Source organism: Mesocricetus auratus, unplaced genomic scaffold (assembly GCF_017639785.1).
Source record: "Mesocricetus auratus isolate SY011 unplaced genomic scaffold, BCM_Maur_2.0 Super-Scaffold_100022, whole genome shotgun sequence".
NCBI lineage: Eukaryota > Metazoa > Chordata > Mammalia > Rodentia > Cricetidae > Mesocricetus > Mesocricetus auratus.
In genome coordinates this window covers 6,949,393-6,977,216 of record NW_024429203.1, presented here as the reverse complement: position 1 = coordinate 6,977,216, position 27,824 = coordinate 6,949,393, and the positions used below count along the sequence as shown (strand labels likewise).

General features: G+C 44.2%; 1 protein-coding gene across 1 annotated transcript in view; it reads left to right on the top strand.

The window, feature by feature from the left end:
- The first annotated feature begins 8,570 nt into the window (after positions 1-8,570).
- Jam3 (junctional adhesion molecule 3) overlaps positions 8,571-27,824 on the top strand; it is a 62,638-nt gene continuing 43,384 nt past the window's right edge. Inside the window, exon 1 of the mRNA XM_005078493.4 lies at positions 8,571-8,719. Within this exon, the coding sequence (XP_005078550.1) occupies positions 8,644-8,719 (76 nt within the window). The 5' untranslated portion in view covers positions 8,571-8,643. The remainder of the gene's footprint in view (positions 8,720-27,824) is intronic.

Genomic DNA, 27,824 nt, shown 5'->3' with positions numbered 1-27,824 from the left:
CTCCAGACTTCTGATTCATTTTTAACTAGGCAGCAGCAATAAGAAGTTCAAGGATTGTTGGCCAACATATTAGTATTAGAAGGTTTCAAGCTGCCTCTTATCACAGATGCAGGAGAAACTGGGAGTAACAATTTGATGTGATAATGGATTTACTTGCTTAGAAAATATTAAGTCATGAAAAGTAAAATTTAGCTAGAAAAGAGCATTGTCTCCAATATGACATAGAGGCAAGTAACCTACTAACCAGGTTGTTATAAGGGAATTTTGTACCTTGAGCTTAATTGAAGTTTAGGCTTGCTGAGAAAACATTTCTATTAAGATTTATTCACTGCCTAGTTTGGTCCCATGCAGGTTCCCCAGCTGTCAGTCCAGAGTCTGTGAGCTCCTACCAGCTCAAGTCAGCTGTCTCTGTGGTTTTCCCCATCGAGTTCTTGACCCCCTCCCCCCCTTGTTCATATGATCCCTCCTCCATCTCTTCAGCTGAATTCCAGGAGCTTAGCCCAGTGCTTGGCTGTGGATAATACTAATTTTTTTTTCTAAGACAGGGTTTCTCTGTGTAACAGCCCTGGTTATCCTGTAACTTTCTTTGTAGAACAAACTGTCTCAACATCCTCACCCCCCCCCCCACACACAAAGGATTTATTCACTAAGATTGCCACCAATTAGACCCTTGTCCCCATCCAGGACAAAAGGAGACAATCCTGCTTACAACTTGCCATATTGAAGAACACGTCTCTGTGGGCAGGGCAAGGGATCACTGCTGCCACCAAGTCCCCCTGGATTATCAGGATTGCATAATTCTGCCAGGTGGTCAGGGTGACCCTGAGCAACAACTACAGGGAGAGATCAACACTGATTTACTTAGAAAATAATTATGACAATATCTTTGCCGATTAGTCTTCTACTTATCCAAACAGCCAGACTTAGTCTGCTTCAATCAAATTGCTGAAAGTGTAAACTTGGGACATAGACCTGAAAGCAATTGAAAGATGACAACATATGCAGACCATTAAAAAGCCTAAGACAGATATAAACTGCTGAAATTTCGAGGTTGGTTTCTCTTTGGACACTAGTCAGAACTGGATATGCACTCTTAAAGAGACCTTTCCTTATTCCTGGAGTGATGTGGTAGATTCTCACTGTGCGGTTTAACATGCTACATCACCTCCATGTACCTGATGTACTTTGACTACCTGACTACATTCAGACAGTCATCCTCCCAATCCTAAATTCATGGACTAGTGTGCCATGCAATTAGAGAGAAACTACAGCGTATTAGCATTGTCTTAAGACCTGTGGGTCTGTTTGTTTATTTGTTTTGGTTTTTCCAAGATAGGGTTTCTCTATGTAGCTTTGGATCCTGTCTTGGAACACACTCTGTAGACCAGGCTGGCCTGGAACTCACAGAGATCCACCTGCCTCTGCCTCCCGAGTGCTGGGATTAAAGGCGTGTGCCACTAACACCTGGAAAGAACCGTGGGTCTGAATAATGGGAACTTCCTGAGACTTCTCTCACATAGGTGACCGAGGAAACAGAATCAAATACCCACTGTTTCCATTCCTAGACCATGATATCCAGGGTCTCTGCAATGGCAGCTACAGAGTCATTTCCCTATCTATCCCTGGAAAGGTCTGGCAGTACAGACCAGCACTCTCTGGAAGAATTTACTCATTGCAAAGGCCGGAAATACCAGATTGGGCCTAGCAGAGTCTCTACTAAGGGAATGAGATGCCTTCAGCAGAGGAAGAGTGACAATGACTTGATGGCTTCTGGTTTCTCCCTGGTGTCTTGAGGAAGTAAACACTCTGTGGTGCAATTTGTGTGAAATGAAAATTACCTCTAATTGGAGGGCTGGGATAAAAATATCTCCAATATGTAAACAAAGCATTTGCAGTACACTGGAGGCATACAACTATAGCATAAAATGCCACAGGTTAGGGACACTGCAACAGGAGATGGGTCTATCCTTCCCATCAGGAGCAGTTGCTGCTCCTGGCTTTGTTCCAAAGTAGCACAGGCTGTCCGTAGGCTTCTCAGCAGTCCTAATGGTATTGTGTTTGAATGTATAATGGGGAGTAAAGAGCCCTAGATACTTTAACCCCTGGTGTAGCATAAGTGAGGGACTGTCGTTAACCCTTGACACACATAATATTAGAACATGAAGACACATACACACAAGCACCAACACTTGGGATCCCATGAGATGGTTGTGTTTATTCTTGTTTTAAAATTTTTAGGTGGAGTTTCATGTAACCTAGGCTGGCAGTGAACTGGCTATATAGTTGAGGATAATCTGAACTTCTGATCCTCCTGTGTTACCAAGCCTGGTTTATGCTGTGCTTGGGATCGAACTCAGAGCCTCTTGCACACCAGGCAAGCGCTCTAGCAACTGAGCCACTTACTGAGCTCACTTATGAAAGTTTTATTAATAGCTGCTGCTGAAGGCTTCACCACAGGAAGTCACTTAAAAATCGCCAATAGTGTGACCTTTTTCAACTGAATCACAGGCAAAGCAAGTGAACTGTAGCACTTCTTTTTTTTTTTTTTTTTTTTTTGGAGTAGAAGGAATTAGATGGGTGGGAGAGGGACATTCCTAAGCAAGTAAAACAAAGTATTGAAGACAAAGATGAGAGAAGGAGAGTTGGGGATAAAATGTAGGTAAATATAGTAGAAAATATTGTAAAGTAAGAGGGAGTTGAAAGGGCTGAGAAACATAGCAACATATGACCAAGCTTCTAAAAGCTGTGCAGTGAAATGCTTTGGGGTGGAGACTCCCATAAAGAAAAGAATTCCCCTTCTCTCACGATGGGAAGGCTGACTTCAGGAGATTATTTAGGGATTTAATGACATAGAGAAGAAAATAAAATTATAATTGTGGTGGGTTATTTTGTGTGTGTGTGTGTGTGTGTGTGTGTGTGTGTGTGTGTGTGTGTTTAGAGACAGGGTTTCTCTGTGCAGTCCTGGCTGGTCTGGAATTTACTCTGTAGACCTGGCTGGCCTCAAACTTACAGAGATCCCCCTGCCTCTGCCTCCCAAGTGCTGGCATTGAAGGTGTGTGCCACCATAGTCCAGCAGATGGTGTGATTTTTATATCATTTTTTATTTTAATTTTAAATAGCTTGTTTTACATGTCAATCCCAGTTCCCTCTCTCTCCCCTCCTCCCGCACTCCCCTTCCCCCGCTCCCTCCCACCCTATTGCCAAATCCTTCCACATAGGGGATATCTAGAGTCTGTCATTTTACTCTGGGTAGGGTCCAGGCACTCCCCTAAGAGTCCAGGCTGAGAGAGCATCCCTCTTTGTGCTATAGGCACACGAAGACTGTTTGTATACCAGGGATAGACACTGATCCACAGCTCAGGGCCCCATAGGTTGCCCAGGCCTTCTCGCTGACACTCACATTTGGGGGGTCCAGATCAGTCCCATGCTGGCCTCCCCACTGTCGGTCTGGGGTCCAAGAGCTCTCCCCTGTTCAGATCAGCTGTCTCTGCTGGTTTTGCCAGCCCATTCTTTGCCAATTTGCTCATCACTCCTCTCTCTCTGTCACTGGGTTCCTTGGGTTCAGTTCAGTGATTAATTGTGTGTTTGCCTCTGCTTCCCTCAGTCACAGGATGAAGGCTCCCGGATGGTTATAGACATCAAGTTCATTATCAGGAATGGGCATTCGAGGTGGTCTCTCCACTATTGCTTAGCTTGTCAATTGGTGTTATCCCTTTAGATCACTCGAGGTCACTCTGGTGCCTGATCTGTATTCGATCCTATGATTCCCTCTTCCCCCTATTCTACCCCCACCCCCTCAACTTCCTGTTCCCCCATGACCAACTCTCTTCCTCTTCACCCCCTCTCTTCTTCCCAGGTCCCACTCGGTGTAATTTTTTTTTTAAAGAGTGCTATCTGGTGGTATTGTGACATATGGCATTAATTGCAGTGCTTGGGTGGTAGATGCAGGCAGATCATTGTGAATTTGAGGCCAACCTGGTCTACATAGAATTTTCAGGCCTTGAGTCATTTTCCCAAATTATCATAGGAAGAATATAATAAACAGCAACTAACTGTCCATGTAGAGTTGGCCGTTGGTCTTCATTCCCTCTGACTTTTCTGCAGAATGAGGGTGTTTTATTCACCTTGCAGAACATTGAAGCCATTTTCCCAATCAGAAGTATGACAGCGAGGAAGGGAGGAAGTTTGAGATGTAAATACGTGTTGAGCTCCATCTTTGTTTCAGGTGTTTTATAATCTCAGGCTATCAGTTCAGGCATGAGTCACCACTGCTAGGCCTTAGGACCCCAGCCCTTACCACAGCTGTGGGAGACTGGCTCCGCCCCTCACCTGTGGGGAACAGTCCCAATGGCCTGGACCAACCAGCTCAGCTACCACCCAGACCCACATCCTCAACCTTGGGTTAGCCCATCTACCCCAGCTATGACCTGCTTGCTGGAGTGCATGAAGGGACTGATCCTGCAGAATGCACTGCAGGATTTCCATGATTCAGGGCAGCAGCAGGATCACTGAGAGAAGGTTCAGTGATGATGGTTTGCCAGAAACGAGAGGTGAGTGACATTGGTGTACATAATGTGCAATTCCCAAAGAATCAATACAGAATTATGCTTTTAAAAAGAAGGAAGGAAGGAAGGAAGGAAGGAAGGAAGGAAGGAAGGAAAATGCATCTCTCAGCCAGTGGTGGTGGTGCACACTTTTAATCCCAGCACTCTGGGGGCAGAGGCAGGCAGATCTCTGAGTTTGAGGCCAGCCTGGTCTACAGAGGGAGTTTCAGGACAGCCAAGGCTACATGGAAAAACCCTGTCTAAAACAAAAAAAAAACAAAATAAAATAAAAGACGCATCTCTCCCTAATATGTCATACAGTAGAATCAACACACTCCGATGGGTTACGCTGTGGTGAAGGCACAGATTCCCAGCTCTATTTACCAAATGCATCCAGAACAGTACTTCTGACTTCATTGATTTCTTTCCATGCTGAGTTCAGTTTCTCCAGAGAGAACAGACTACATCACAGACAAATGTGTTACCCTACCTGGCAGCATCTCCAGCTGCATTTCCTTTCCAAGGGCATGTTTTAGCCACCATTCATGACGTGGAAACGCCATGGCGGAGGGAAGTCAATAGTATACAATGGAGCACCTGCCACCCCCTCTCCCAGGAACCTCTGCCCTTTATGAATATCATGATGCCTATCTTTGTGATCTCTGCCTGAATTCCAAAAGAAACTCTAAGACAGAAGGGCATTTAATGGAAAGAACCACGCCATAATGCAAACACAGGAATTCGGCAGTAGAAAGGAGGCATTGGCTTCTAAATAATGGTGCTCTGCCCACACTCAGACACCATCTCACATTCCCCGAGCAATCAGAATGGTTTCTTCAGTTAGGTAACTATGACTGAGCATGTGACCAGAGGAAAAAAGAGAGTAGGAAAAAAACAAAAAACAAAAAAAAAATTAGGCTTAAGGAAAATCCCATAAAACTCTACTTTGTTTTGTGTTTAATGAGGGAGAGAGGCCACCATTGCAAAAATACTTTTTACACACATTCACTTATCACTTAGACAAATGGTAAGCTGAAATGAACAGAAGGAAAAGACAAGTAAAATCATACTAGGTGACTTTAAATTTTTGTTTTGGGTTTTTCTAGACAGGGTTTCTCTGTATTGCTTTGGAGGCTGTCCTGGCACTCACTCTGTAGAACAGGCTGGCCTGGAACTCACAGAGATTCTCCTGCCTCTGCCTCCCGAGTGTTGGGATTAAAGGTGTGTGCCACCAACACCCAGCTTGATTTTAAATTTTTATTTCTAATTTGAGATTAGTTTTTTGGGGGGTTGTAGGGGAGTAATCAATTCATATTTATAGAAGTTTGAGCATTTATAAAATGTATGCTGAAGATCATATAAGGATGGAAGCTGAGGCATGCTTGACAATGACATTTCTCTTTCAAATTCCTTGAAATATCCTTATGGTACCCACTGAATAATAATATTGGTTGTTGGGAATTTCTGGCACATTTTATTAACAGGCTTAGAATTCCATGTTAACTATGTTGTTTCTGGAACCTTAGGAATGTTCTTTCTATATTAAACGCTGTGCAAGCTTTTCTTAAGAATTTTTCCCTTGTCTTAAGAGATACAAAGCGACACTTCAGATTCTCTAGTCTCTTTAGGCCTGATGTCCAGTTCCTTTTTATCCTTCTCATCATCTGCTTATAAGATCTTGCTGCATTTTCCTTCCCTGCCCTTACTATTTCCCACTATTCAGAATTCCGAGCAAGGCTGGTAAAATGGCTCAGTGGGTAAAGGCAGTCACTTCTAAAGCCTGGCAGTCTGAGTTTGATCCTTGGAACCCACGCGAAGGAGGGTCCACAAAGTTGTCCTCTGATCTCCACAAGCATCTACCATGGCACGGCCGTACTCACATACACACAACAACAACCACCATTTTTAAAGTGAAAAGGAGGGCTGGAGAGATGCTCAGAACACTTGCTGCTCTTCCAACGGACCCAGGTTCTTTTCCCAGCACCCACTCCACACATTGCAGACCATTTGTAACTCTGAACCTCTGTGCTCTCTGAGCACACGCACTTACTTGTACAGACCCACATGCAGACGTACACATTTACATATAATTAAAAATAATAAAAATAGTGGGGTGGTGGTGGCACAGACCTTTAGTCCCAGCAGGTGGATCTCAGTGAGTTCGAAGCCAGTGTGGTCTACAGAGTTCCACGACAGTCAGGACTAGACAGAGAAAACCTGCCTCGAAAAACCAACAAATGAATAAACAAATAAAACAATTAGAAAAACCCAGGCATGGTGGTACATACCTTTAATCCTAACACTGGGAGGCAGAGCAGCTGGATTTATATGAGTTCAAGATCAGCTTAATTTATACAGCAAGTTCTAGGACAGCTGGAGCCACATAAACAAGACTCTGTCCAAAAAAAAAAAAAAAAAAGATTCAGTGCCAGCACCAAGAACTACCCTTCTATTGTGTAGGATAAACTATTATACTTCTACAGCAACTTATTGTTTTTATGTACTGAGTATGCTACCTAATGTTCTGTGTGGATTTCAGCACCTTCTTCTTTCATAACTTATGGAGTCAGGGGCTTTACAGGCATGGAAACACTACTGTTTGAAAAATTACTTGGCAACATCTTTTTTCTTTTTATTTATTCTTCTCTCATACCCTACCATAGCCTTCCCTCCCTCCTCTCCTCTCACCCCTTTAATTTCCTTCTCCCCCAGACCCTCTGCTCCTCCTTTTCCCTTCAGAGAAGAGCAGACCTCCCAGGGATAGCAACTGAACACAGCATAACAAGATGCAATAAGCCTAGGAACAAACTCTCAGATCAAGACTGGAAGAGGCAACCCAGTAGGAGGAAAAGGGTCCCAAGAGCAGGCAAAAGAGTCAGAGACATCTCTACTCCCTCAGTTAGGAGTCCCACAAAACAGTGTGTATGCAGAGGACCTAGCACAGACCCGTGCAGGCTCCGTGATTGTCACTTCAGTCTCTGTGAGCCCTGAGATCCTCCTTAGTTGATTCTGTGGGCCGCGTTCTCCCGGTGTCCTTGAGCCTTTTGGTTCCTACGATCTTTCCTCCCCATCTCCTGCAGGGTTTCTAGAGCTCTCTCTGCCTCATGTGTGGGTTTGGGTCTCTGCATCTATTCCCATCAGCTCTGATTCTCTGATGACTACTGAGCTTGGCACAAATCTATGAGCACAGCAGAATATCATTAGGAATCATATCATTTGCTGTTGTTGTTGTTAGCTGTGTGTTTGGTTCTACCCCAGGTCTCTGAGCCATCAAGTTTCTGGATCCTGGTCATCCTGGAAGTGACGGGAATGGGCTTCCTCTCATGGCTTGGGCCTCAAGTTGGGCCAGTCATTAGTCGGCCATTTCCACAAACTCTGAGCCACTATTACCCAGAGCATTTTGTACTCAGGACAGGTGAGAATTGAAGGTTTTGTGGCTGGGTTGGTATCCTATTCTCACCACTGGGAGCCTTGCCTGGTTCTACACATTTTTATTTGTAAACTAACACTCATTAACTAATATATATGTATTTATTATGTGTTATATATAACTAATATATATATATATATAATTGTTTAGTGTGTCTGCCTGCATATATGTGTGTGCACCACATACATGTTTAGTGCCCTTAGAGGTCAGAAGACCATGTCAGATCTCTTAGAACTTGAGTTGCAGATGGTTATGCGCCACCATGTGGGTGCTGGGAATGGAGCCCAGGGCTTCTCCAGGAACAAGTGCTCTTAATCGCTGAGCCATTTCTCCAGCTCCATCGTTTCCTAAATTTTAGGGGAGTAATCCTTCTTAGATCTGTAGCAATAATCTACAGTTTTATAAATCCACCCCGCTCCCCTCCTAGATTCGCCTTTTAACCCTCCTCCCGCCAAGTTCATTGACCAAGATACCACCGGCAAGCTTTGAGCATCATTGTATCCATAGCGACCAGACTTGAGCTTCTCCGGTCACCATGGTGCCGGCCTGGCGGGGGCCGTGTGGTCGCTATGGTAACTGGAGGCGGGTCGCAGGGTCCAAGCAGTCTAGGCGCATGCGCAGAAGGCCGGTTCGGCGCTGCCAGCCTGAGCCCCTCAGATACCCCTCGACATGGCGCTGAGCCGGCGTCTGCGACTTCGGCTCTGCGCGCGGCTGCCTGACTTCTTTCTGCTGTTGCTCTTCAGGGGTGAGTTGATGCGTCTGTGACACTAGGAAGTGGGATCCGTGGCGATGGGAACTGAGCGGCCCGGGCCGCCGTGGAATAGCGGTCTCGGTGCCCGGGATTCCCGGTCCGGCCGAGGCGTTGAGGGGTGGCCTCTGCGGGTGCGTGGCGGGCGCGGCTCAGCGGGCTGTCGGGTCGGGTCTCGGGCTGACCCGCGTGAATGCGGCTGGTCCTGGACGGGGACGCGGCCCTCTAGATTCTAGCAGGATCGAGGCAGCTGCTTCCCGGGCTCGGAAACTTAACTGGAGAAAACACCCCATTCGGCAGCGTGGTGCTCAGAAGTCGTGGACCACGAGCGGATTGGGAAGCTCCAGCCAGGCGGAGCTCCAGAGGCCTGTCCTCTCGGGAGCTGCTGGGGTCACAAAGAAGCCGAACTGGGCAAGGCCGGCCATCCTTGCGCAGAGATGGATCTGCACAGGGATGAGCACCTTTGTTGCAGCGTGGTGGAGGAGACCCTTACCCCCAAATAGCATCTGGGCCGTTTTGATCCCGACACACTGCTAAACTTGAAAGTTTTGCTCGTTTTCTTCCCACTGGAATTCCTGGGAGACCGTATTTCCCTGACCAGTTGAGCAGAAGCACTGTAAGTTTACTTTCTGTAAACACCACGCTGTACTTTGAAGCTACTATCTGAGCCCTTAAAACAGTTCTGTGAAGTAGGTTTGTGAACCCATTTTCAGAGGCTTTTTAAATAGCCCCCTTTTCTTTTCTTTCTTTCTTTCTTTCTTTCTTTCTTTTTTTTTTTTTTTTTAAGCTTGCCTGCCGAACGAGTAAGTAAAGCCAAACTTAAGGTTGCCCAAAGCGCCACTCCTTACTCACAGGTAACCCAACCCGGACCACTCTTCAACCTTTGGATCATTTGTTTTCTGGGTTTGTTGCTGCCCATGATGCTTTCCAAAAAATACAAATTAATACATCAAGGCACTGGCACTGTGGGGAGTGGGGGGGGTGGACAGACTTTCGAAAACAAAGCATATTTGTGTTTGGTGCTTATGCTAGTGGGGTACTCGGGGTGGTGGCAGTAGAAAGAGGGCACCTGGTCCAGGAGTGAAGGAAGCAGGCCTCCGTGATAAGGACAGGCGTATACTGGTGACCATATACTTTGCCTGAAAGTTATTTCAAAACCAAACACAGTTGGGAGATACAGATGGCCAGAGGCTAGCCAGGAGACAGGAGTGTCAGGAATGTACAGCTCCCCCTGTGTTAGTCACACTGACACTGTTCTATTCACAGACTAGAACAGCTCCCTATTGTTGAAGAGATTTGTTCACATGAAAGTCTGCAGTTTTTGTTGGAGATGCATTTGGCAGCTGACTTCAGGCATGAATTTCTACTTGGTGATTTGTTAGTAAAAGCAGAAAACGCTAAGGGCTCCATATACTCTTAAGTTACTGGTTTTGCCCTTCAGGAGGGCCTGCTATTCTTGTAAGAAGGACAATAGAAGTTTGTTAAGCTGGGATTGATGGTAAAGATGAGGCACTAGGATGGCATTAGTCCGTTTTGAAAGCTGTAGCTTTCTGTTTAAAGTGAGGGTTTCCCAGTATGTGGCTTTTAGCTTCCATATATCTTAAAGCTGCACTCCTGGGCCTGAGAGATGGCTCGGTAATTACAAAGGTGTATTCTGGCAGAGGACCCAAGTTCTGTTCATAGCACCCAGGTCGGGTGGCTCAAACAGCACGAGACTCCAGCCCTGGGCATCTGACACACTCCTTTGAGCTCTGCAGGCACTTGCCCTCATGCATGCACATCCCTTCTTCCCTTGGGAGTAAAAAGAAAATACATCTCCAAAAACATGCCATCTTCACAGGCGAAAACTACCTGTTTAATTTTTAGGCTTACGCTATTCAGTTGCCACCACCATGTACTGTTTTCACTTAAAAAATGCTAGCTCCTGTCAGCTGTGGCTCAACGCTTGTAATCGGGGCACGGTGGAGGCTGAGGCAGGAGGATCACTGTGAGTTTAAAGCTATGCTGGGATACACAGTAAGTTTCAAGTCACCCTGGGGTGACTAACTGAATGTGATAGCACATTCTTTAATCAAGCACTTAAGGGGCAGAGGCAGGACGATCACTGCCAGTTCAAGTTCAGCCTAGGCTACAGGGCAAATTAAGGTATGCCAGGGCTACAAAGTGAGGCTCTGTTTCATAGATGTAAAAAAAAAAAAGTTTCCAACACGGCAGTGAACATTTCATGTAATTACCCTTTCTTTGCTGGGCTCTATTACGACAACTTAATGTGAATTCATTCATTTAATTTTGGTAACTTAAGAGTACGTTATTGTTTTTTTGTTTTGTGTATGAAGACTCACCAGCTTGCAGAGGTGAGGGGTGCCTGAGGTGGTGCCTCAAGCATCTTACACTTGGAAGTCTCTAGTCTGTGGTAATCCAGTCTTTGGTTACTTTTTTTTTTTCTATTTGACAGCGGAAATCTTATAACAGATGAGTTTCGTAAAATTATCAAGTATCTGAACCGTGCTGTTTGTATATATAGTATTCCTTTGTGGAATTTAGGACTGCTGTGGCTCAGCTTGACAAATGTTAGGCCTCATCTCCCTTTCGAGTGATTATGTAGCAATTCAGTAACTTTCCAGAATTTTATTGTTGCGTTTTTTGTTTGTTTGTTTGTTTTGTTTTTCCACCGACACAGGGTTTCTCTGTAGCCCTGGCTCTTTTGGAACTCACTCTGTAGACCAGGCTGGCCTTGAACTCACAGAGATTAACCTGTGTCTGCCTCCCCAGTGCTGGGATTGAAGGCCTGTGCCAAACCTGGCTCATTTTCCACAACTTTTGATGTACCAGAGAGAGGCCTTCATTTAGAACTAGAGTAACAGTTTAAGGCCTTGAAGACAGTTTGTAAGGTGAAATGTAGAATTTTCTAATCAAATATCCCAATTCTTCTATTTATTTGGGATCCTGAAACATGTTTTAGAATGGCCTACATTGATTGATTGATTGATTGATGATTGATTGATGGGAGTTGAGCTCAGGGCCTTGAACATGCCAGGCAAGCCCGTTGCTACAGCTATAGCCGCAACTTCTTTATGTTTTATTTTGGGTTTTTTTTCCTTCCTCAGAGCTGAGGACAGGACCTTGCCACTGAGCTAAATTCCTAACACCCTTTATGATGTTTTAATTCCTTTTGATTACCTGATTGTTTGAATCATTGTCAGAGTTGCAGGTGTGCTTTATGAAAAACAAAGGACACCTGGCCCCAAAACATGAACTACTTGGATCAGCTGCTCATCTCCAAGTTATTTGTTTATGGCCATGCTGCAGGCTGAGGAGACCGGATGTGTAGCTGTTAGAGATCTTAGCCATTAAGTAACTGCAGTTGTAAACTCAGAATCACAGCGGTCCGGCTCCTAGGCTCTGTGGAAGGTGAGGGATAGCTTTAAGTCAGTTTCCTGAAAGGTAGCAGATGCTCAGGCTTGTTTTCTGAGATGGTTATGTATTGTAATAGAAGACACCACAGACATGGCACGCCCAAGGAGCAGCTGTTAGAGATGCGATATTCACAAATTCCTTCTCCGTAAATCCTTTGAATTCTTTCAGAGCACAAGTGGGGAGAAAGAAAAGAAAATCTGTGTGAGTGGAGTTAGAATGTACAGTCAGCTGAGGACATCCTAGTGATGACAGATTGTCTTTTAAGGTGTGTTTCCAATTAGTTCTGGGTGTGATGACATTAGGGCTGAGTGCAAATTTTAAATCCTTGCACGTGCCCTCCGAATTCTAGCACTATATGCAAATACCTCCACTGGGGGATGAAGAGATCCGGAAGCTAAGTTGGTAAGCACATTCTTTTACACTCAGGCTAGCAAGGACACTATCCACTGTATGGGGCTAAAGCACTAATTAACTGCCCCTTCGCTGCTTGCCATGGTGCACAGACATCGTCCTGAGAATCAGCCCTGTTTCTCATGCTCTGGGAAGCAGTGGTTTTTCATGTTGGGGCTGTGTGGGCTTTCTTGCCTCTGAATAGTATTTATTATGTGCTCTGTATTGCATGTCGCAGTAGTTACTGTGCCTAGCATGACTGTAGGGTTGTGCTGCTTCTCAAGCCATAGGGAAGATTAAGGCTGTGTAAGCTTCTTCCCTTATGTCTTTTTTCTTTTAAAAGTTTATTTTTCAAATAAATGTTTTATTTTATGTTGTCTTAGTTACTTTTCAGTTGCTGTGACAAAACACTGTGGCCAAGGGAACTTATAAAAAGAAGTGTTTAACTTGGAACTCACAGTAACTGAGAACATAATTTTAGTCCATAAGAAGGAGGGAGGGAAAAAGAGAGAGAAGAAGTAGAGAACTAATTGGGGATGACATGGGCTTTTGAAATCTCAAAGCCCACCCCAGTGATAACACTTCCGCTAGCCAGGCTACACTTCTGATCCTTCCCAAACAGTTTGACCAACTGGAAACAAAGTGTTCAAATATATGAGCCCTGGGGACTATTATTTTTCAAACCATCACACATATGTATAGGAGTTTTGGCTGCACATTTATCTGTGCATGATGTGTGTGCAGTGTCCAAGGAGGCCAGAAGAAGGCATCAGATTTCCTGAGACCAGAATTACAGATGCTTGTGTGACCTGGCAGATTGGTACTGGAAATCGAACCCATGGAAAACCAGTGGACCTAACCATACCTTTATTTGTGTGAATGTGTGCCTGTTTGTCTGTATGTGCATGGCATGTATGTAGATGCCCAGAGAGGTCAGAAGAGGGTGTCAGATCCCCCAGAATTGGAATTAACAGGTGGTTGTGAGTCAGTCTGTGTGAGTGCTGGGATTAGAACCTGGATCCTTTGCAAGAGTAGCAAGTGTTAACTGCTGAGCTCTCTTTCCAGCCTCTTTATGCCTTTCTTTTGTAGAGTATCCCAGTACTTAGTTGGTTCACTTTGTTCCTACAATTATTGTTAAGATCAAATCCTACCAGTCATATTGTTTGTTGTGTCTGATAACTTCAGCTCACAGTAATCTTTCTTGTCTCTGAATAAGCATGCATCTTATTCAGACATTTAAAAATGGCTGTGTTGTGTCAGGTACTATTCTCCACGGTAGGGGTACACAATGAATGAGAGCCCAGCCCCGGCAGAGCCAGCATGTCTGTAGGACCACTCACCCTGGGCTTTGGGTACTGGGTGTGAGTACAATGCATGTTATCCACGATGTTAAAGAAGAAACTGACCCAGAACAGACAAGTGTCTAGTAAGTCTTGCCTGTCTGTCTTTGTCACTTCAAAGCCTGTTAACATTTTTAACCACTCTGTGTGTCTAGGCCTTTTTTGGGATGTCTTATTTTAGTTCAGTGGCTGCAGGAATGTAAGGAAAGCCTCAGTTTCTACTCTAGTAGTTGTTGTGGAAGGAAATGGTATTTTCTGTCATCTACTCTGTAGCTGCAAAGTTAAGAGGAAAAATGCAGAGAAATGCTTATGCACTTTAAAGGACACAGGCTGCGACTACTACAATTTGTGATTACAGTTACGTAGAACACCAGGGAAAAATGTACAAAACACGGATGGGTTGTGTTTCTAAGTCACGGAGCTCGGGGATAGCAGTTCACTGCTCTTGTTCTTTTCCGTCTGATTCTTCTGCTTTACTTTTCTGAGCTTTTTTTTTTTTTCATAATTATAAAAAAGTTGTGTTTGTTTTGATTTCTCACAGCTCCAGTTCTGGAATTTTAGATTTGACATTAGTAAAGGGAAAACGCAATTTGTTTAAACACATGTAATCTGTGCCTTTTTCTAATTTCCTCACGACGGCCAAATTGGATGAAGGAGGAATGTCCTTGAAGTTCAGTTGTTCGCATATGTAGTCTTTGTGACATATTTGAGAGATTAATGGCCGTTCGTTTGGGTAGGAGAACAGCTGTGGCATCAGCAAATGGTTAAGGCAGTGTGAAAGCTGCCCAGAGTACCTGCCCTGCCCCCATTCATTAGGAACAAACAAAAGAACCCGGGTCATTGCTTAGCTTGCTGATGCACTCTGACTGTGCCAGTCGCCGATTCTCTCGGGCGATGAGAATAACGAGGGCAGGTTGACTTCATGGGAAGCAGACAGTTGTCTGCCGGTGTGTCCCATTATTTCTGCCTGCCCTGTGTGGACATCTCTGTTTTTAGATTGAGGTGCAGCTGTCTTGAAGCCCACGGAGTATGTATCAAGTCCTCAGACAGCTGTTTCTCTTTCTTTGGCATTTCTACTGGGGTTTTTTTTTTTTTTTTCTTTGAGGCAGGGCTTGTGTAGCTCAAGCTTGCCTGGAACTTGTGTGTGTGTGTCTGTGTGCGCGCGCCGCCGCGCGCGCGTGCATGAGTGCGTGTGTATGTGGCACGTGTGTGTGTGTGTGCACACGTTCCTGTGTGTATGAGTGTGTGTACGTGCACATGCACTCCCATAATGCCAGAGGTTGATGTCAGGTGACTCTTAATTGCTTTCTATCTTATTTTTTGAGATACAGTGTCTCACTGAACCTGGACCTTGTCAGATTCTGCTAGGCAGGGTGGACAAGCCCCAGGGGCTTCTTGGCACTGCTGCTCCAGCACTGGGGGTTGCAGCTCGCTGCTGCCCTGCCTGGCCCTTTATGTGGGCTCTGGGAAATCCAGTCAGGGCCTCATGACTTTACTGACTGATTCTTCTGCCTCAGCCTTTGGTGTACTGGAGTTATAGGAATGTGACACCACACTTGGCGTTCTTAGGGATATTTTGATTTACTTTAAGTTCAGATTTAGGTGACTGGAGATGCTGAAAGAGATGCAAGCAAAGGAAATGGTGTATACAGGGATGTGCTTGAGAGTGTATATAGTGTCTGCTGAGACTGTGGGTTATTATAATGACAGCTGTTGAATGGCATTTGCCAGGCATTCATTATATAGGTTATACCAGATGACATACCACAGTGAGTTCAGATCATTATGACATAATATCACAAATAGAGTGCCTTAAACCTTGGACATTTGTGTCTTACTGTTGTGGAATCTCGGATGTTTGAGATCAAGGCTAGCAGGCAGGCCCAGTGCCTAGTGAGGCCTTCTTCCTGGCTTGTAGATGACATGGTGGGGAGGCTTTGATGCCTTTTCTTAGAGTGACTACTCTCCAGTGATGGGATCCTACCCTTGTGACCTCATCTAAGCCTATTTATTTTTTAATTTCTGAAACAGGGTTTCTCTGGGTAACAGTTCAGGCTGTCCTGGAACTTGCTTTGTAAACCAAGCTGGCCTCAAACTCAGAGAGATCTGACTGCTTCTGCCTCCCGAGCACTGGGATCAAAGGCGCATGCCACCATTGCCTAGTTACTTTTTAAAGCATGGACCTAATACCATGTTACTAGAGGTTAAGGCTTCAACATGAACTTTAGGAGGACACGAGCTTGAGCTATTTTAACTGGTTTCAGCAGACCTTTTTAGTTGCAGGTACTGAATTTGTAGATGTGGAGTCTGAGGCCTGGCCCAAGGTCACAATAAATAAAAGGGTCGTGCCATATGTGAGGCTCTCTGTAAGGCTCAGGGCCTAGTGCACAAGGGGAGTCAGAAAGAAAGAATGCAGGTGCTCCAAGGAGCCATTGCACCGTAAGCTCTCAAGAGCTGTGACCACCTGCACAAGATTGGACTTGTCAGCATTCTGTCACAGAGCGGGAAGAGCTTGTGAGGCCTCACCTTCTAGAGGACTAATAGTTGCTGGGTAGTGGGACTTATAAAGTTTTTCTGTCCCTCAGAGTCCATTAACAATAGTTGTAAAGCATTTAAACACCAGATTAAGAGATGTGGCTTTCGGACGTGAAGTGTAGAAATTCATTTGTCAGGTGGAAGCAGGAGTATACAAATGAAGTCAGGAAGTTTGGGGTGGAAAGAGCACCTACAACAGTGATTCTCAACTTGTGGGTCGTGACCCCTTTGGGTTGGAATGACCCTTTCACAGGGGTTGCATAAGACCATCAGAAAACTCAGATATTTAGGTTATGATTCATAACAGTAGCAACACTGCAGTTATGGAGTAGCAATGACAATAATGTTGTGGTTGGGGGTCATCAGAGCATGAGGAACTGTACTAAAGGGTTGCAGCATTAAGGAGATTGAGAACCACTGATCTAGAAAGTCTTATTAATAGATTTTTTGTTTGTTTTTTTTTTTGACAAGGTTTCTCTGCAGCTTTGGAGCCTGTTCTGGAACTCACAGAGATAGGCCTCTGCCTCCCAAATGCTGGGATTAAAGGCATGCACCACCACTGCCTGGCTCTTACTAAAAGTTTTAGTAACATTCTGTGGTATAGGTACCCTGGTTCTAGACTCGGTTCTGTTTATATTCTAGTCCCTCCCTCTTAGCTACAGGGAGTCTGTTCCAGACACCCAGTGAATTCCTAAAACTGGATAGAATAGAACCCTGTGTGTCCTGTGATGTTTCTGGTACACAGTATTGAACTCGATGCCTTTCCCCTCATAACTAAGTACCTACTGTGTACTGAGGCTGTGACGTATGCAGTTTGAGGACAGTGAAATACAATGAATTTCTTTTTCCTTCACAATGTAATAGAATATTCATTCTTACCATATCTTAGCAACTTCCAATGACTTCATTTTCTTTGCTTATCAAGTCAAGAATTTTAAACTTTTCACTCAAGAGTAGCACTGTCTAGCTGCTCCATGCCATGTCTGAATTACTAGTGTTGGCGTTTGGGACCATTAAGTAAAATAAGGGTTCCGTGGATACAGTGTGAGATTGTGATAGTTGATCCAGTAGCCAGATGCTCCTGAAGCTAACAGCATTCAGTCATATATACGGTGTAGACATGAAGGACAGGGGCGATTCATGTCCTAGGTAGGATGGCTTGAGACCTCAGCTCAGCACTCAGTGGCACAGTTTCTAACTCAGAACTGTTGCTTTTGGGATTTTCATTTGTTGTTCCAGACTGCCCCTGACCCCAGGTAGGGAAAACTGCTGCCAGGGCTTCCTGTGTCTGAAACTATACCGATTTTAGTGTTGTTCTTGAAATACTTATTTACCGGATACTTTATTTTAGGTTATCAGTCCTTTTGTCTTGGGAGGGTGGAGGGAGGGAGAGGGGGCGTTGTGTGTATTCTCTGTGTCCTCTGGTTAAGACATCTAAAGTTGTATCTGTTGTCTCCTCTTTATTGCTTATCTTTCTTTTCCCTAGCTACATTAAAGGGCGTTCCCTCCCCCCTTTGCCTTTCTTTTGGGGGGCATTTTGAAATGTTACTGCAGTGTGTCACTAAGGTGAATTTTTTTTTAGTTTTCTATTTAAAGTTTATAGTTTGTGTAGTTATGAATTTTTTCTATGGATTTTTAAGTGTTCATTTAAGTAGTCATCTTTTATTTTCTTATTCTTTCATTTCGGGGCTCTGATGGAGTGTAATCAGTTACCGTGTCCTCCACGACTGTTAATTTTTCTCCCATATTTTTATATTCTTGCCTGTGTAAGCTATTCTGGGTTCTGCAACTAGCTACTTCTGCTCCCAGCCTTATCTCATCGTCATTAACCATCCTGGAGGGCTTTTCCCAATGGTTATTTTGTTTATACCTAAAATTAATTATACTTGTTTTTTCTTGGGACTTTTTGCTTAAGTTTTCAATTTTTGGAGAACGTTAGGCATAGTGATATGTGTCTGTGATCAGTTCTGGCACCCAGGGCACTCTCATGGCAGGAACTTGAGTATGAGTCCAGTTTTGGCTATAGATTGAGATCCGTCTCAATCAACAAACAAACACCATGCACGTCCAACTTATTTTCCATATCTGACATTCCAAATATCTAAAGTCTTAGGCATGTAAATCTATTATTTTTTGTTTATTGTGACTTTTATATGTAGTGGTTTGTTTCTGTGCTTATAAGAAACATGGCTAATCTATGACAGCTAGGCCTAACTCAAGGGTGCTTTTTTTTTTTTTCCTTTTTGAGCAAGGTTCCATCCAGTGGCAGCTGCCACCCTCTCGGGTGACTGTTGTCCCTTGCAGGATCCCTGGAATAATTTAAACAGTCAGGTTCTACTTCCCTTTGTTCCCTTTGATTTAAGGAGACAGTGAAGCCTGAGATGTTAAAATATGAGTGTGTGGGCCGGGCGTTGGTGGCGCACACCTTTAATCCCAGCACTTGGGAGGCAGAGGCAGGCAGATCTCTGTGAGTTCGAGGCCAGCCTGGTCTACAAGAGCTAGTTCCAGGACAGCCTCCAAAGCCACAGAGAAACCCTGTCTCGAAAAACCAAAAAAAAAAAAAAAAATATATATATATATATATATGAATGTGTGCTCTTAGTGCCCCCATCCTGCTTTCCAGTTTAGCCCAAGCTATTTCTGTTTGTCCTTTTACTGTCCCCACTGTGAGTCCAGCGGTGCAGCCAACGCCTAGTCTGGGAAGATCTCACTCTTGGGGTGCACTGCATTTCTGGAAAGCTCTGTTTTACTTGTTTCCTCTTTGGATTAACAGAAGAGCTACGTGTTTCTTTTATGTTTGTTAGGGAAGTAATGCATCTGTCATTCAAATGTATTCTGCTCTATTTTATACCCTTCCAGGATGGTGTGATGTCCCTGGGGAGAGAGAGCAGATAACGCTGCTTCAAGTTTGGGACTCTGTCGCTTTAGTCATATGCCTAGTCCTGTGATTGCAATCTCTGGCCATCTGTCATCCAAGACAAGGCAACATAGATGGGGGAGTTGCAATCATCCGAGGTGGCCGTCGTTGCAGTGACAGCTGTGGGTGAGATGTTCAGAGGTCAGAGACAAAGGTGACCTGGAGCTTCCGGCTGAAATCCGAGATTCTTGCTTGTACAATGTGAATGCTGGCTTAACAGAACAGATGCCACCCACTGTACCCTATTCATATACACACACTTGCTGGGTGATAGAGGAGCACTGCATTGTGGGTGTTGAACATTCTAGATTGTTTCTAGATGTTCATGTGATTCACATTCTGATCTCAGGGAAATAATGCTGGTTTAAATCTAAGTAATTTGAAAGTAATTAGGATCACACTTCTTCTCTTACACTACCACCAAAACATGTGTGGTTCTCTCTCTTTGTTATTAGATAATGACTTTTAATTTTGAATGTTAGATCCAAAGAAGTGACTTTCCAGGCATATAGCAAAAAAGTTATTACCTGGTTAACTGAACTAGGATATATTTAGTCTTTATAATTGCATTTGAGAGTTTCAAAAACTTCCAAAAGAAAATCCTTCTACCAAAAGTTTAGATGTGGCCTGGAGCCAGGTAGACGTCATTGGAAGGCCTACTATGAATCGTAGGAGGAGCTCATAGTCAGAGCCAAAGTGTTGGTTTTTTTTTTTTTAGCGCACCCCACCATTTAAGCATCTTTTACTAATAGATCTAATATTTCAAGAGTTCCTACTTTTATTTACCAAGAATCAAAAAGACATAAGGTAATTGGTTGGGTTGGCATTCTTGTTTTCTGTTGATTTTTTTTTTTTTGAGACAGGGTGTTTTCTTTCTAGAAGACACAGTCTCACAGCAAACTCCCTGGTCCTCTGGCTCTGCCAGTCTCTGTCTCCTCTTCTGAAATGTTCCCTAAGCCTTAGATACAAGGATGCTTTGTAACTGTATCCATCCGGCCTGGGCTCCACAACTCTGGATTATGGTTGTTTGTTTTGTAGTGGCCTCCATCTGTTGCAAAGAGAAGTTTCCTTGATGAGGGGTGAGCACTAAGAAGATATGGCAATAGGCCCCTCCGATGGCTTTTTTGTGTTTTTGTTTTTGTTTTCCGAGACAGGGTTTCTCTGTGTATCCCTGGTTGTCCTGGAACTTGCTTTGTAGACCACATGCATACAGTGCCCTTGGAAGCCTGAAGAAGACATTGCATCTGTTGGAAATTGAACCTGGGTCCTGTGGAAGGGAAGCCAGTTCTCTTAACTGCTGAGCCATCTCTCTAGTCCCTGATTTTTTGCCTTTATTACAAGGCATAAACTGGCCAGGTGGTGGTGGCACTTGCCTTTAATCACAACATTTGGGAGGCAGAGGCAGGCGGATCTTTGTGAATTCAAGGCCCAGCCTGATCTGTTGAGTGAGTTCCAGGACAGCCAAGGCTACACAGAGAAGCAAACAAACAAACAAAAAGCATAAACTGGAAAGTATAGAAAGTACAAATGGAAAATACTAAATAGTTCAACATGAGCCCTGCGGCAGTTAATTTTATCTGGCAAATGGTGGCAAATGGATATTGGATTCCTTAGATGCATTCTCTTGTACTCTTCACTGGACTGAGGTTCACTAGTTGTCTTGCCTCCTGCCTGGTTGAGAACCACTGTTTGAGGATGAATGGTAAGGTCTTCAGAGGTAGTGATGTACAGCACATAAACAGAGCGCCTGTCAAGTTCGTTCATGAAGCTGGAGCTTCAGACCCAGTTCTGCCTCTTGGTAGTCATTTCATCTAAAGCTCGTTGCTCACTTCTGTGGGCCGCAGCTGCCTCCCAGCGAACAGTCATTGAGCGCTAGTGCTCAGTGGGGATGCTGACAGCCAGGCACACCTGTCCTGACGTGCAGTGGGCAGCTGCGCTGATCTCAGCACTCTGCAGCCCGTGAGCAGATTACCCACAGAAGACTGAAAGGCCTTCCCCGCCTTACAGCATCTCTCCACTCTAAAATCCAGCATCCTGCATGTCTAAGTGAGTAGACAGGCAGGGATTTGCCCGTGGGTAGAAACAACAGAAAACGGTGAAGCAGCAAACTGGGACAACAGTGTGGACCAGGCAGAGCCCAGGCCTCCTGATTATCTGCCCCATTAGTAAGTAACGAGATTTTTATAAAACAGCTTCTTGCACAGAAGCCCAGCGCAAGAAACCTGTATGGACAAATGAAAATTGATCTTGTCTAGCTCGGTCTGCAACAAGGCAGATTCCAAGATACGTTGTCCAGTGTATGCCTCTAACATAAGCAATAATTCACACTTCCAGACTAAAGACTTCAACTAAAGAGCTGAAGTGAATATGAATACATCTAGGAGACAGACCAGAGTGGCCAGAACTTAGTCCCACAATGCTCTGGTTTAACTGCCATGCTCACTGTATCTTTGGGTGTTGAACTTTGCTGCCCCTACATTTTGCTGATATACAAAAAAAAAAAAAAAACAAAAACAAAGAAAGAAAGAAAGAAAAGAATGTTCTTCACCCAAAAACTATGTAACACAACAACCTCAGAATGTGAAACCTGTGTTTCACTGAGCTGTCATGGAAAAGACAAACGAACTAAAATTCCCAGGTATAGACACACCATACAGCATAGAGGTTGGTTTAGTCACGCGCCTGCCTGTGTCTTGGGCTCCTCTGTCATTTGTTTCTGTTAAGACATGGTCTTGCTAGCTCAGCCTGGAACTCAGAGTCCTCCCGCCTCAGTCTCCTGAGAGTTGGATTATACACATGTGCCATGTACCCAGCTTCCTCCATTTAAGGTGTTTATTTATTGAACCAGCTGTCTATTAGTGTAAACTCAGTGAGTTATGGTGGCAGCTCCTTTACTCCAAAGCCTGCTGGAATTTCCACTAGAATGTCTTACTGTTCAGTGGTTTTTGGTTCAGGCACGAAGATGTCTCCCAGGCATAAGTGGTCTAATTTCTTCTATAAATAATCAGGGAACCACTTTTTGAGACTAAGGATGTCCAAGAAATGTTTTTATTCTTTACTCACAAATTTTAAAATTAATGTTTTGCAGAAAAATTTGGGACAACCACTTGTATTTTGAATATATTTTTTCAACATAAGAATTTTTAATTTTTTAAAAATTTGCAACCTCCCAAATCAGCTCCCCTTAACTGGGAAAAGTGCCTGTGGCTATTCTAACACCACCTGTGTAAAGAGAAGTACAACAGGGAAAAGGCAGAGTGGAAGGAAAGTAGTCATAATTATAGCTAAGGCATCTTTTGCAACACAGAGTGTGTATTGGTAGATGGAATCCAGGGCCTTGGAAGGGCATCCTCTGTAGGCGAGGGCAGGAAGCCCAGGAGCTTCACTTTGTCTCTAGAGAAATAAGAGAACTGCAGCATACAGGTATAGCCGCAGCACCAGGGCTTGGGAACAGTAAATCTCTACCATTTGGTGCTGAAAATCAGTCTAACAAGGCACTTATGGTTGTGCCAGGAACTCTGCTATGTTCCACATGAGCTATTAATTTATTATTTATTAATTAGTTTACTTTTGGATTTTTGGGACAGGACCTTGCAATGTGGCCCAGACTGATCTAGTACCATGTAACCCAGGCCGGATGTGGGCCACCATAATCTGAATTATTTCATCTAAACTCTACCACAATAATAAGTTATTTTATAACTTTGATGGGAGCTCTATACAGCCAGTGTTTTGTAAAATAACCCCACAGAGGTCTTATTACTCCTGGCTTCTAGATAAGGACACCGACTTTTCTGGACATAGCAGGAGTGAGGTTCAGAGTCAGATTTAGCTTATGTTTGCTGTGATAAATAGGAGTGTGTGAGGGAAGGAGATTGTCTCAGACTGCAGCTCTACCAAGAGGCTGCACAGGAATCCATTGGGCTGCTATGGTGAGGAGAGCTGAGAAGGAACGGGAAGAAAGGTGATGTCCCGCATGCGCACCTGTTCATCTATAGTAACAGAATTAAAGGGCAGGAATGCAGCGATTACTCAGAAGACTGAGTCTTACAGAACCTGACAGCATGCTGCTAACCTAGGGATGAAAGCCAACTATTCACGTTTTATTACCAATTTCTCCTTAGTACATATCCAGATGCTTGTAAAACAAGAGGGGAAAGCAGTGGGTCTCTAGAACCCAACTTCATCTCCCAGCTTCTCTTTTGGGAAGGTATGACTCACACATGAAGGAAGGGTACTGCACTGTCACCCAGGAAGCTAAACCCTTGAAGGTAAGGGACTTACCTGGACATCAAGGCTTTACAACAAAGCATGTCACATGATTCTTCCATTACAAATCAAGGAGAAAATGGGGATAGATAAGTCAAGGCTAAAAACGAGTCTTAACTACATACTTTGTGGCTACAGGACATTGAGATCTACCAGGAAGCTCTCTCTTGGCTAGCTCCCACAGTACCAGAAGGTACTACACAAACTACTGAGGAAAAGTATGTATCTGTGGTCTCTCTTGTCCAGTGCTGAGCCTTGCACACTCCAGGCAAGATATGGCAATATGGACAACAGTGGCATGACTTATGGAGTAACTAACAGCATTCTGATGGGATCTGAAGCATTCTCCACAGAAGGGAATTTCTTGCCTTAGTACATAATCCTGGTCATAAGCCCATGGCTGGAAAAGTCATAGAAGCTAAGGTAGAAGTTCATAAGGCTAATTTGTTCAAATGTAACATTGCCAAATTGTCTTTCAATGTTTATGATTAAACTCAGGCTTGGGCTGATCTCAGCCTTGGTCACAGAAGCTTCTTTCTGCACAGGGCGGCAGTCACTGGAGGGATACATGACAGTCAGCACTCTGAGAATAAGAGATTGAGTGCTCAGACCTGGATGGGACATCTTTATCACGTACCATTCCTCCACTGCCACTGCCACCGCCGCCACCAAGTCTCAGGGAACATTAAGGAGACGTAGAAAGAATGTAAGAGTTAGAGGATGGGGAGGGGTACTGTGAAATGCTTGACTTAGCTGTCACACACATCAGCTCACAGCTTTAGCTGTTACCTGTGAAAGACAAATCTCAGCACGGGGGCGCTATCTGCAGGCAAGCTGAGGGGAATGAAGAATCATTCTTTTATGAATGTGTGGTCACATGTTTCCCATGTTCCAGTGCACGGCCCCACCCTACACATGTATGGGCTGCACCAACAAGACTTAGTGGCCTATCCAAAAAACAAAAAAAAGAAAAGAAAAAGAAAAAAAAAGAAAAAAGAAAAGGAAAGAAAGAAAAAGAGATAACACAAATTTTGATTGAGGGAGTCTTGTTGGGAGAGGCTCAGCTGAAGTTGAGGATAAAATGGGGTAGATACGATCCTGTTTCAGTGTATATATGTATAAAATTCTAAAGAAATAATGATTATTATTTTTTAAACGATATCTTCAAGGTTTCTTAAGAACTTTAAAAATGTGTGAGTTAAAAGGTGTTGCGCACAGGTAAGAATAGAAGCAACCAAGTTTTAACAGATCTTATTTACTTCGCACATAGCAAATGTACTTGACAAGAGAAGCACGAGAGAACAAAACACAAAACATACACCTCAACACTCCCCTGATTCTGAACTCCCTGACAAATAGCTTACCATCATTTGCAAACAGCAAGTGAGGCATTAGCCATGGGCCTTAGCCTTGGCCTCAGTGCGGTCCAAATCTCTCATCCAGTGCTATGAAGCATCCTCTCAACATTAGTGCCTGGGTGGGGCGGGTATGATAAATGGACATCAAAAGAGATGATGGGAGAGAAATTCCAGCAACAAATTCATCCCTGAATTTGGTGTTTCCTGTGTGGCTTAAGTCTGCTATCCCTTGCAGCTGTGTTAACATCAGGATACACTGGGAAAGTCACCAGATTAACCTCTCTGAAAAGACACGCATACCTTCTCTTTTTAATTTTTGAAAGATTTACTTTTTATTTATTTGTCTGAGTGTGTGCCAAGTCTGTAAGTAGCCACCCACAGAAGCTAGAAGAAGGTGCCAGAGCCCCAGGAACTGAAGTTACATGGCCTCATTATCTACCCTATGATGTTTCTGGGAAACATTTGAGTCCCAAGGTCTGAACTTATGTTACCAGGCTGGGCAGTGGGCCCTTTTAACTTTTTCCATTGTAATTAATATGAATGCTCATAAAAATATTTTGGAAGACATTTTAATGTTCGCCTTTTCCTATGGAGTATCTAAAACACAAGCTTGTGTTCCCTAAGGGTCTAAAACATTGCTACAAATAAAAGACATGGAAATAGTTGTTCTCATTGGTAATAGCTCCAAAGACTCATAGTTGGCTTCCAAACTCATCATTTAAAGTCAGACGATCTGCTGATGAAACCCACAGAGAGAGCTGACCTGACAAGGGGAGCTCTTGGACTCCAGACTGATGGCTGAGAGGCCTGCAGGGGACTGATCCAGACCCCCTGAATGTAGTGTCAGTGAGGAAGCCTAGGCAGTCTCTGGGGCCTTGGGGAGTAGATCAGTGTTCACCATGGCATACGGATGAACTTTGAGAGCCCTTCCACATGGAGGGATTCTCTCTCAGCCTGGACACATGGGGGAGAGCCTAGGTCCTGCCATGGATGAAATGACAGACTCTGGAGATCTCCCATGGAGGGCCTCACTCTCCCTGGGAAATGGTGTGGGTATTGGGTGGGGAATTGGGGGGCCTGGTGGAGTGGCAGGGGATAAGGGGAGGGAGAGGGAGCTGGGATTGACATGTGAAGCAAGTTTGTTTCTAACTTAAATTAAAAAATATATTGGGAAAAAATACAGTTAGACGATCGGGCTGGAGATGTGGCTCAATGGCTTAGAGCACTTGCTGCTCTCGCAGAGGAACAGGATTCAGTTCCCAGCACCCATCTGGCAGCTCACAACCATCTATAACTCTAGTTGCAAGGGTCTGACATCCTCTTTTGACCTTGGTAGGTACCAGGCACATACACAGTACGTGTACGTGCAGGCAAACACACACATATACAATAAATTTAAGTAAATAAATAAATAAATCCAGACAATCTACAGCCAAGCCAAATATAGCAAAAGAGAAAATGTCCTATCTGATGGTAAGTGTGATGTGTGGAGATTAGTCAGCTCACCTGTGGGGCTGTCTGTGTGTGCCTTTCCTAACAACTAGTCTCTTAGACCATTTCTCTCCCTTACCCCTTCCCTACCTCCTCCTCTTCCTCCTTTCCCTGTGGATGTGCTTCCTGGCCTCCAGGATCTCAGCTGAACTGCTGTACCACACTCCTCCATGACATGATACATGATGAACTGCAAGTTCTGAAACCGTGAGCTAAGTGAACTCTTCCTCCTTTTACAGTTTCAGCACTATCTCAGAACAAACACTAATATACTAAGGAATTAGTTCTAATTAAGAATGCCAACCCAGTAGGGTAGTGGTGGAGCACACTTTGAACCCTAGAACTTGTGAGGCGGAGGCAAGAGGATCTCTGAGAATTTGAGGCTGGCCTGGTCTATATAGAAAGTTCCAGGTTAGCCAGGGCTACACTGAGAAACCCTGTCTCAAACCAACTAAACAAAAACAAAGACAAAAATCTACACAGAGTAATTCCTTAGTACATTTGTTGTTTCATTCCAGACCTGATTTTTTTTTTTATCATCATATCCTGAGTCTTTAGTCCATAGAAATTCAGGATTCACTTGGAAACATGCAAGGAAGGTCATGACGGAGGGTCACAGGGAAATGAGAACAAGCTGTGGTGGTGCATGCTTCCGTGCCCAGAATCCCAGCACTTGGGAGATAGAGGAGGGAAGTTCAGGAGTTCACGGTTATCTGTGGCTACACAGTGAGTTTGAGGCCACACTGTCCTTCATGAGACTGTCAATCAAACAAAAAGTTGAATACAGTTAGTTCTCAGAAAGAAAGAAAATGTTAGGCAGGGGCGTTTAAAACTGTTAAGCAAACTCTTCCCTAAGGTCAGGTCTCATCATCCACACATCGGGATCCCAGGGTGCTTTCAAGATCTCAGCTGAGGAATCTCTTGGCTACAGTACAGTCAAGAGTGGGACTTTTTCTCTGGCGGTGTGCAACAAAGACATTATCTTTTGAAATCGCCTGAGCTACCTGCCGTGTTGAAGACCTCAAACACTTTGCTTTGAAGAGGCTTTTCTTCTTAAATCTATTGAGATTCTAGATTTGGACATAATTGGACTGTTATATAATGTGATTCTAAAACTGAATTTACAACATGAAAGAGCTTCCAGTCCCATTGCCAGCCTACGAGGGGTCATGTCTTTAAAGGAGACTGACTCTATCTACATCCAGAAGCCATCAACCGCCAGCTCCTCAGGTAGGGGTGGGGGGCTTGTGAGTCCCTCCCTGCTCCCTACTAGAATGTTGACTGGCTTGATCTTGGGCAGGTCTTGTGCAGGCAACCAGAGCTGCTGCTGTGACTTCATAAGTTCAATGATCCTGTCATATCCAAAGACACTGTTTTGCTCCAGT